Below are 9016 nucleotides of genomic sequence, written 5' to 3' on the forward strand. Positions count from 1 at the left end.
ATATATTATTTTAATGTTGTGGTAATTATTTTTGTTACTATTTGTTTAGGTAAACTTTTGTAATAATTTTGGTTGTATTTTTTAATTTGATACACAGGATGACTGAAATTGTGGTTATTTTATACTGGAATGGAAGAGTGTACGAAGGAAATGAGGGTATCATATTTGAAGGGAATAAGAAAATGATTAAAATAGAACGTGTAATTACTTTTGAGATGTTGAAAAAAAAATACATATAAAATTGAGATTGTGCAATAGTAATGTAATTTCTAGACTAATTTCAAGAATTTTAGTTGATTCAAGGAGTGGAAATTACACAATTTTAGATGTATGTGATGATGAAGACATTGACTGTATGATAAGTGCTTGTCAAGAACGGCATGAAAGAGTAGTTGAGTTATATGTGGATATTGCGGTTGGTGAAACTTCTCATGTAGGTGAAAGTTTGTTATGTTTAAATGTATCACTCCCAACTGTGTCTGTTAGTGACAATGAAGAAGAGTATGCAATTGGAGGAGGTAATGTATAATATTTATTTAAATTATATGATGTTTAAAATTTTATAATTTATTAATAAATATTTGTTGTTGCATCTACAGATGACGAAGATGAGTACGATGATGACTATGAAGATGAATGAGAAATTCCTTTAGATAGTTCTTCTGATACTGATTTGGAAGATGGCTTCGATTCAATGATGATAGTTCCAAACACTGAAAGAAATAACATTATGCTAGGACAATCTGCAAGTACAATTTTATATAATACAATAATTGTTAAATATTTTTAACTAACATTTCTTGAGTTTAATACAGATTCTATAACACTTTTTTGGAACATAAGTTCACACTACACTGCTATTAATTGGGAACATCCTGATCAAGAATTGGATTTTTCAGAGTTGTATTCGTCACAATCATGGGTACAAGGAGATGCATTATATGTTGGACAACTATTTGACTCTAAAGAGGAGGTAAAGATGGCGATAAAACATTATGCAATGAAGAAACATCAAACATTTTTTGTGGTTGAGTCAAAAGCATCAACTCATTTTGTCAAGTGTGTGAATCATATTTCCAGGTGTCCTTGGAAAGTAAGAGCATTGCTACCCAAAAATTCAAATAAGTGGAAAATTACGAGATGGGGTGGTATGCATACCTGCGTTAATACTATGATTTCTCAAGACCACAAAAAGTTAGATTCAAATTTTATTTGTTCATGCATTATTGGTACGTGAAACTCAATTGAGATTATATTTATTTGTCTATTTAAAATGATTTGGATATGATCATTAGCTGAGATGTATTGTTTAATTTTATTGACAGGTATGGTCAAAGAAGAACCTTCTGTTCCCGTTTCATTAATCCAAGAGAGAATAAGTGGCCAATTTGGGTATTCAGTTTCATACAAAAAAGCATGGAAAGCAAAGCAAAAAGCAATTGTGACAATATTTGGTGATTGGGATGAATCTTATGCAACATTACCAAGATGGTTAGAATACATGCAATTACATGCTCCAGGGTCAGTTTACAAAATTGAGACCAATGATTATGTGAGAGGTAATGTAATGGATAATAGATTCAGAGTCTTTCATCGAGTATTTTGGTCATTTAGGCAATGTCGTGAAGCCTTCAAGTTTTGAAAGCCTATAATACAGGTAGACGGTACCTTTTTGTATGGTAAGTATAAGCAAACATTGCTTATTGCTACAACTCAAGATGGCAATAACAGTGTGCTTTCTATAGCATTTGCCATTGTTGAAGGAGAAACATTATCAGCATGGGAATGGTTCTTAGCCATGATCCGTCTAAATGTTACTGATAAAACTGGAATTTGTTTAATATCTGATCGCCATCAAAGTATTAAAAGTGCTGTGTCTAATCCACATATTGGGTGGCAACCTCCTAATGCTTACCATGTTTATTGCATTCGTCACATTGCAAGCAATTTCAATAGAAGATTCAAAAATTCCGCAATGAAGAGTATGCTTATGAAATTAGGTAAGTATGTTATCACTATTACATTTTACATTATCTATGAATATATATTTATTTTTCACCATTAACTGTATAACTTATTTAAATGTAGCGTATACACCTTGCAAGCAAAGATTTGAAGCTGGTCTTAATAAATTTCGTTCGCATTCTCCTGAAGTTCAAACATGGATTGACAACATATCAAAGGAAAAGTGGAGCTTGGCTTATGATCATGAAGGGCGGCGTTATGGTCACATGACGACTAATTTGTCTGAGTCAGTGAATAAAGTTTTAAAAGAGGCAAGAAATCTCCCAATTACTACCCTTGTGAAAGCAACCTATAGTAGATTGGTCGAATATTTTGTCAAACGGGGTGAAAGCGCAATCAATGACATGAACAATGGTAAAAGGAATGTCGTAAATTAATTGAAGCTATAGAAAAAAAATCAAGAAGAAGCATCTTCACATCAGGTTCGTCGTTACGACATACAAAGTACAAGGTTCGAGATTGAAGAGGCTTTTAATCCAATGACACAAAGGGGGGGTCATAAGTGGAGTGTGATATTATCTACACGTGAATGTGAATGTGGCAAATTTCAGGCATACCGATACCCTTGTTCACATGTCATAGCCGCTTGTGTTACTGTAAGTATAGACTTTTGGCAGTATGTTGATCCTGTATATACTCTGCAGTATGTTGTGAACGCATACTCATCTCAGTGGTGGCTGCTTGGAAATGAAGCAAACATTTTACAAAATGATGAATGGAAGTTGTTGCCTGATTAAGATAGAGCACGAGGTAAAGGAAGACCAAAGGCTTGTAGAATTAGAAATGAAATGGATTGGGTTGAGTCACAACCGCGACAACGATGTAGGTTATGTCGACAACCAGGTCATAATCAACGTCATTGTACTAAACAAAGCAATGCTAACATTAATCATGACTAGTTTCGTATGATTGTAAAAAGTGTGCTAGATTTTATTAATGTATGTTGTCTTATTGTGGTATGTTGTCTTATTAATGTATGTTGTTTGATTAATCTTGTTTGATGTCGAATGTGTAGAATGTGGCAAATTATAAATGAGTCGTGCATTTAAACAAAAGCAAACATTCATTAACATCAGCAAACATTCATTAACATCATCTAAAGTTTTCAAATACAGTATCATAACATAGTCTCAATCAGAATTCAATGACTGCTCGTGAGGTCCCTCCTCATGAGGTGTGAGAATGCACTGTCGATGACGATCTCGCGCTCCACGGTGAGGGTTACGTCTCACATCAGCTCCTGCTGCATCTGAGGCTGCAATGAATTCAGCATTAAGATCAATTCCACGGTCATGCCCAGGTACCAATGATGTTGTTTGCTCACTACATCCACTTTGATGAGTGCCTACACCGGGTGCACTCAGTGTGAAAAACATAGGCTCATATGTAGGAGGTGTCATGAAAAGGCTAGCGTCAGGAACATAAAATTCACCGCTGAAAAATGGAGATGCAGGAGGGACGTTTGATTGCTGTGATGAGTGAACATAAGATGACTGTGTCCATTGTGATTATTGAAACGGAAAAGGTGGTGGGACATAATAAACACCATCTCCTCGTTCGGGCAAAGGAGGCAATGTAAAATCTGTGGCCTGCAATTTTAAACACATAAGTATGTTCAAATGAAACATAAAGTGTTATAATTTAAGTAAAATGACCCAATGAAGCATAAGGTAACAATACCTGAAATGACGTTCGCCGACGTTGCAAACCTTTGCCTTCCCGACGTTGTTCACCAATACCAATGTCAATCTGAGGCTCATCTAGATTTCCACTCTGGATAGGAGGATCACATGAGGATGAAGGCTCTAAGATACGTTCCTGCTCATTTTGCAAGGCTAACATCGTCTCACACAAATCCTTCATCTCCTCAAATGAAAATGTGTCCTTCCCATCATTACACAAGTAATAAGCCCTCTCATGAACATCTCCCTACATAACCATTACATTCAGATTAGATTATATTAAACAAATAAAATTGTTTACTAGAATGATCTATACGTACAAGTAATGCAAACACTGCAGCATCTCTGCTCATCCACCGTCTAGTATGAGTATGGTACCACCGCATGTATTCAGAGTTCGAACTCAGTAGACCAATTTGCGGTTCATTACTCACAACCCAATCTAATCTCCTGTCCCAATGCTCTAGTACGCCCCTGAACTTTGACTCCCAATTGTCAGCAGTCTTCCCTCTAAGAGTAATGTCATGTAGCTGGTCTGGCTGATAAGGAGCATGAGGAATATGTTGTACCATCCCAAATTGACGCATGGTACGATCGGGCTGGTGCCATTCACATATTTGGAAACAAATAAGCGGCACAATAGCTCTCCATATATGCATGCCCTCAATGCATATGGCAGGCAAAGTATGCATCAAATCTATACTATATGGTTGCCACACAAACTGCAAGTGTACAAAATATTATTGTAATTATTCATAATTATTAATTGATGATAACATATATCATAAACAAATAACGCATACCTGATCACGTTTCAAATGATCAAATTTGAACCTAAAGTAAGCTAGATCCTTTCTCCCCTTCCTAAAATTTTGAAATCTTAACCACCTATAAAAACATAAATATTAGCATGACTGTTTGTAATAAAATACTGTTGTGTAAATATTGAATGAAAGTTTTAATATTATAGACATACCGTGCACCACAAGGAAGATCATTCTGTGTGTAAGGGGGATCACCCGGAGATAGAAATGGGAACCTATCCCACGCCCACAGCATCACAAGTGGAGTCAATCCTCCAATACCAGACCGATCAATATTCGTGGACATGCATAACTCTCTGTATAGGAAGGCTAAAGCTGCACTTCCCCAACTATATTGTCCAGTTATCTCTAAATCCTCAAGTAAAGGAAGGTACCTAACTGGGACCCTGCTACTAGAATGATCAGCTAACATAAACCCACCAATAAGTCTCAAAATATATGCTCTTGCAAAGCGAGTTAGCTGAATGGAATTTTGGTTGTGCAACCCAACATGGGAAAAATGCTCATCCAACCAAGTAAGTTTCAAGCTGCTCCCCATAAATGCAGAATTAGGTGGTCTAATTCCCAATAAATCTTCAACAATTTGTGCCCTGTCACCTCCTGTAGGGGCAATAACTGGTCTTCCATCAATACGAAGACCCATCTGAATAGCAATGTCTTGAAGAGTAATAGCACACTCTCCAGGGGGCATGTGAAATGTATGGGTCTCTGGCCTCCATCTTTCTACCAACGCTGTAATAAATTGGCGGTCAATAGGAATACTAGCCAACTGTGCTACTCCAGCAAATCCTGCTACTGTCAAATGAGGAATAATCTCTACTGGTACTCCCTCCATGCCAGCATGTATGAAATGACCTCTTCTCACTCTCAATATTGGGTGTTCACGATCATCCCAAATATGCTCTGAAACATGAATAGACTGATAGCGCAGTAATGAACCATCCTCGGGGCCGGGATTTAACACCCTACTACGAGACGAAGATGATGCCATCTAAAATCTATATAAACAAGTAAACTATTAACTTCAAATTTTTAATATAAGCAACCAAATTTATAACAATAATATTTGTATAACAATAATAATATCATCATCATTTTTACTTTTAAATACAGTTTTCTACATAAATAAAACGAAAAATCAATTTTAATTTAATTATTTTCCTATTTTTCTCTTTCCCTTTTTTTGTTTTTTTACATGCATAAAATTGTAATTTATTATTATTGATTAAAATCATTTAAATAACTACAAACTTTTTAAAATATTCAAATGTCTAAATTAATATTGATCTAATATTTTTATTTTCACTCATTTATATTTTAAAATAATATTTTCAATTTTATTTAACTTACATTGCTTATATATTCATCTTTATTTCACTTAATTCCTTATATTTTACTCTAATTTTTTTAAATTAATCTAATTTATAATTATTTGATGCATAACTATATTTTAATCTTTCATAATTTTAATTTATTTACTATTTCTTATTTATGTGACATAATATTTGTTGAAATATTATTACAAATTTAACAACTGCAGATTCTTATAATATAAATTTATTAATTAATGTTTTTCATTCTTATTATTTCAATTTTATTTTGTTATTCATAATTTTATATTTTATTAACTTTATAATAATAATCACACATAATTTTTCCTCATATATTTATTTAATTTAATTCTTTTATATTTCTTATTTAATTATTTTTTACATAAGTAACAAGAAAATTATATATTTTAATTTAACTATTTTTTTATTTTTCTATTTTTCTATATTCCTATTTTTCTATTTTTCTATATTCCTATTTTCCTATTTTTTACATGCATAACAAAATCACTATAAATATAAATTTTTACTAACCTCCTTTTGCTAAGAATCTGGACCACCGAAAGTCCCTCTCACAATAGCCTGGACCACCACCGATTGCAATATTCCTGGGACAAAAAACGGAAGCAAAAATAAATATTTTATATTTATATCTAATATACACTATAATGTTTTTTTCTTACCTTTCAAAGCTTTAAAAATATGCAATCTATCTGCCTTGCTTCTCCACTCCACCTCCACCTCTGCGTTTTCAATTTGCAAAAATTTTTCATCGAAGAAGATGAATAACAGAACAAAGATGGAGGGCCTGGACCAATCAGTGTGTGTCGGTCCTGAACAACCCGACACTGGTGTGAACCGCTCTCTAAAATGCACTTCTTAGCAACCGCTCTCTAAAATGGACTTCTTAGAGCGGTTACTTTCTAACCGCTCTCTAAAATTGATTTATGAGAGCGGTTTGAAAGTAACCGCTCTAAGATGTCTATATTAGAGAGCGGTTCCTTTTGAACCGCTCTCAGTAGTCGGGTCTGACACCTGTGTCGGCATTCTTTCAGCCGATACTTGATCATGTGTCGCCAACAGTTTTTACAACACTCACAAATCACCCTAAACAGAGAATTTTTTGTCAAAGAATCCCATACGGATAAAATGTTTTTGATTTAACCCTATACAGGCAAAAAACCCATTGTTTTATAAATTTAGTATTTATAAATACCACTAAAAAGTCCTTCAAAATCTTCATAATACAACAATCCTAAAAATTCTTGTATTTTTTAATACTAATAGATTATTTTTAAGTTATAAAAAGTCTTAAATGGATACCAATAAATTTTAACAGACTTTTTAAAAAATTCTAAAAATTCAGATTGAATACTACTAGATTGTTTTTAAGTAACATAAAATCCTAATTAAATACTAACAAACTTTTTTACTTAAAAAAAGTCTTTTAAAATCCAATGAAATCTTAAACCAATATATCTCTCAAAATGTCAAATTAAAGCAAAATTCAATAAAAACAGCATATATTAATTAGAGAAAGAAAGAAGATAGATGTAATAACATAGGAGATTAAAAACTGTTTAAATTCTTTTTCTATTCAACTATTTTCTTTTAAAAAGATAAAATAAAATAAAATTTTATTTATAGATTAAAAGTTACTATTCATTAAATAATATTCGTAGTTATTATTTATTGGTTGAAAATTAGTACTCATAATATTATTTGTAGTATAAGTAATATTTATTAATTGAAAGTTATTACTCATTCAATGTTATTTACAAATTAAAATGTTATTTGTGAATCACGTACGGGACCTGCTCTTCCAACAGATTCTCCCCATATGTTTATCTTGATACGGCTATTGCTCTTGCAAAAGAGCGTGGTCCACTTGGATGAAATGGGGCAACGAGGTACTCTTTTAGCCTATTAAAAGATTAAATAACTGGTTTATTTAATTAAGGTGCATCGATCATTAACAAGAAGTTGCTTGCATGCTTTCATCGATATCTTTAGGTATTGAATCAGATGGAAGTACTCCCCACCACCGCAGAGGCAGCCACCAACACAGCAGCACTCGTAACATGTTCTAAGGATGAATCGGGTAGACATTAACTTGACACTATTTGCCTGTGTTAACGTAAATGGGCAAACACTCCAAAATTGCCCAAGTAACAGCCAGCAGGGTAATTGCGACGAGGAATTTATATTTCCCTCTCCACTAACAACTGAAACTCATTCCGATTTTCCAACGTAAGTTTACCTTCAACTATTTTATAAAAAATAAAATGGCTAGAAATCTGTATATTCAATAAGGGTATTAACCTTTTTTACATGTACAAGACTTGGTTACTTAGAAGAGTAACCATCTAACAAACTTACAAGACTTTTACTCCAAAACAATTACAGCTAATATATGTTTTATTGATCTAAATTATACTTAATAGCTCTCCCTTAATTTAGATTCTTTAATGTTTTCATTCCTAACATAGTCTTCAAGCTCCTTAAATCTTTCAGGCCTTAAAGCCTTAGTCATATCATCAGCTACCTAGTCATGAGATCTGCAGAATTCCATATCTACTATCTCTTTGCTGACTTGGTCTCACAGGAAATGAAACATTGTCTCAATATGTTTGGTTCTGCAGTGTGCTACGGGATGTTTAGTTAGATTGATGGCAGATTGATTATTAATCAATATCTTCACTGGCTTTACTTCTCTTAGCTTCGTTTCTTCAAGTAATTATTTCAACCAAACAGCTTGGCATGCTCCAAGTGCTACTGCTACATATTCTGCCTCATAGGTTGATAGTGCTACATCCTGTTTCCTTGAGCTCCAAGATATTGGAGTCCTGCAGTACATGAACACATGTCTAGCAATACTCTTCTTCCTATTGGGATCTTTCTTCCAATCTGAGTCAGTGAACTTAATCAAGTCCACATCCATGCTCCTAGCCTCGTGTGGATATAAAAATCCAAACTCTAAAGTTCCTTGCACATACCTCAGTACATGCTTAGCTGCTAGTAGGTGAGAGGTCTTGGGTTTTTCCATGAATCTGCTGATGATTCCAATTGAGTAATAGATATCTAGTCTACTATTACATAGATACTTGAGTGAACCTACTATTTGCTTGTAAAGAGTTGGATCTACAAGTTTTTCTTT

At 33.6% G+C, this 9016-nt stretch overlaps 2 protein-coding genes across 2 annotated transcripts; one reads left to right on the top strand and one right to left on the bottom strand.

Annotated features, from left to right (window-relative positions):
- The first annotated feature begins 355 nt into the window (after positions 1–355).
- LOC113870158 lies at positions 356–2762 on the top strand. Its single transcript, XM_027506755.1, has 7 exons — positions 356–518; positions 654–749; positions 816–1148; positions 1326–1564; positions 1658–2000; positions 2089–2393; positions 2577–2762. The coding sequence occupies exons 1-7, from the start codon at positions 356–358 to the stop codon at positions 2760–2762; spliced, it is 1665 nt and encodes a 554-aa protein (XP_027362556.1).
- Positions 2763–3155: 393 nt separating this feature from the next.
- LOC113870159 (serine/threonine-protein phosphatase 7 long form homolog) lies at positions 3156–5522 on the bottom strand. Its single transcript, XM_027506756.1, has 6 exons — positions 4684–5522; positions 4511–4571; positions 4028–4429; positions 3706–3954; positions 3561–3614; positions 3156–3494 (listed from the first exon to the last, which is right to left on the bottom strand). The coding sequence occupies exons 1-6, from the start codon at positions 5520–5522 to the stop codon at positions 3156–3158; spliced, it is 1944 nt and encodes a 647-aa protein (XP_027362557.1).
- Positions 5523–9016: the final 3494 nt, after the last annotated feature.

The sequence above is a fragment of the Abrus precatorius genome, unplaced genomic scaffold (genome assembly GCF_003935025.1).
Source record: "Abrus precatorius isolate BTA unplaced genomic scaffold, Abrus_2018 Scaffold6, whole genome shotgun sequence".
Lineage (NCBI taxonomy): Eukaryota > Viridiplantae > Streptophyta > Magnoliopsida > Fabales > Fabaceae > Abrus > Abrus precatorius.

Coding starts and splice junctions, on each gene's coding strand:
- LOC113870159 (XM_027506756.1), bottom strand. CDS start 5,522: ATGGCATCATCTTCGTCTCGTAGTAGGGTGTTAAATCCCGGCCCCGAG. Junction 4,572..4,683: donor GATCTTCCTTGTGGTGCACG/GTATGTCTATAA, acceptor TCAAAATTTTAG/GAAGGGGAGAAAGGATCTAG. Junction 3,495..3,560: donor GAGGAGATGGTGTTTATTAT/GTCCCACCACCT, acceptor CACTCATCACAG/CAATCAAACGTCCCTCCTGC.
- LOC113870158 (XM_027506755.1), top strand. CDS start 356: ATGATAAGTGCTTGTCAAGAACGGCATGAAAGAGTAGTTGAGTTATAT. Junction 750..815: donor TATGCTAGGACAATCTGCAA/GTACAATTTTAT, acceptor AGTTTAATACAG/ATTCTATAACACTTTTTTGG. Junction 2,001..2,088: donor GAGTATGCTTATGAAATTAG/GTAAGTATGTTA, acceptor ATTTAAATGTAG/CGTATACACCTTGCAAGCAA.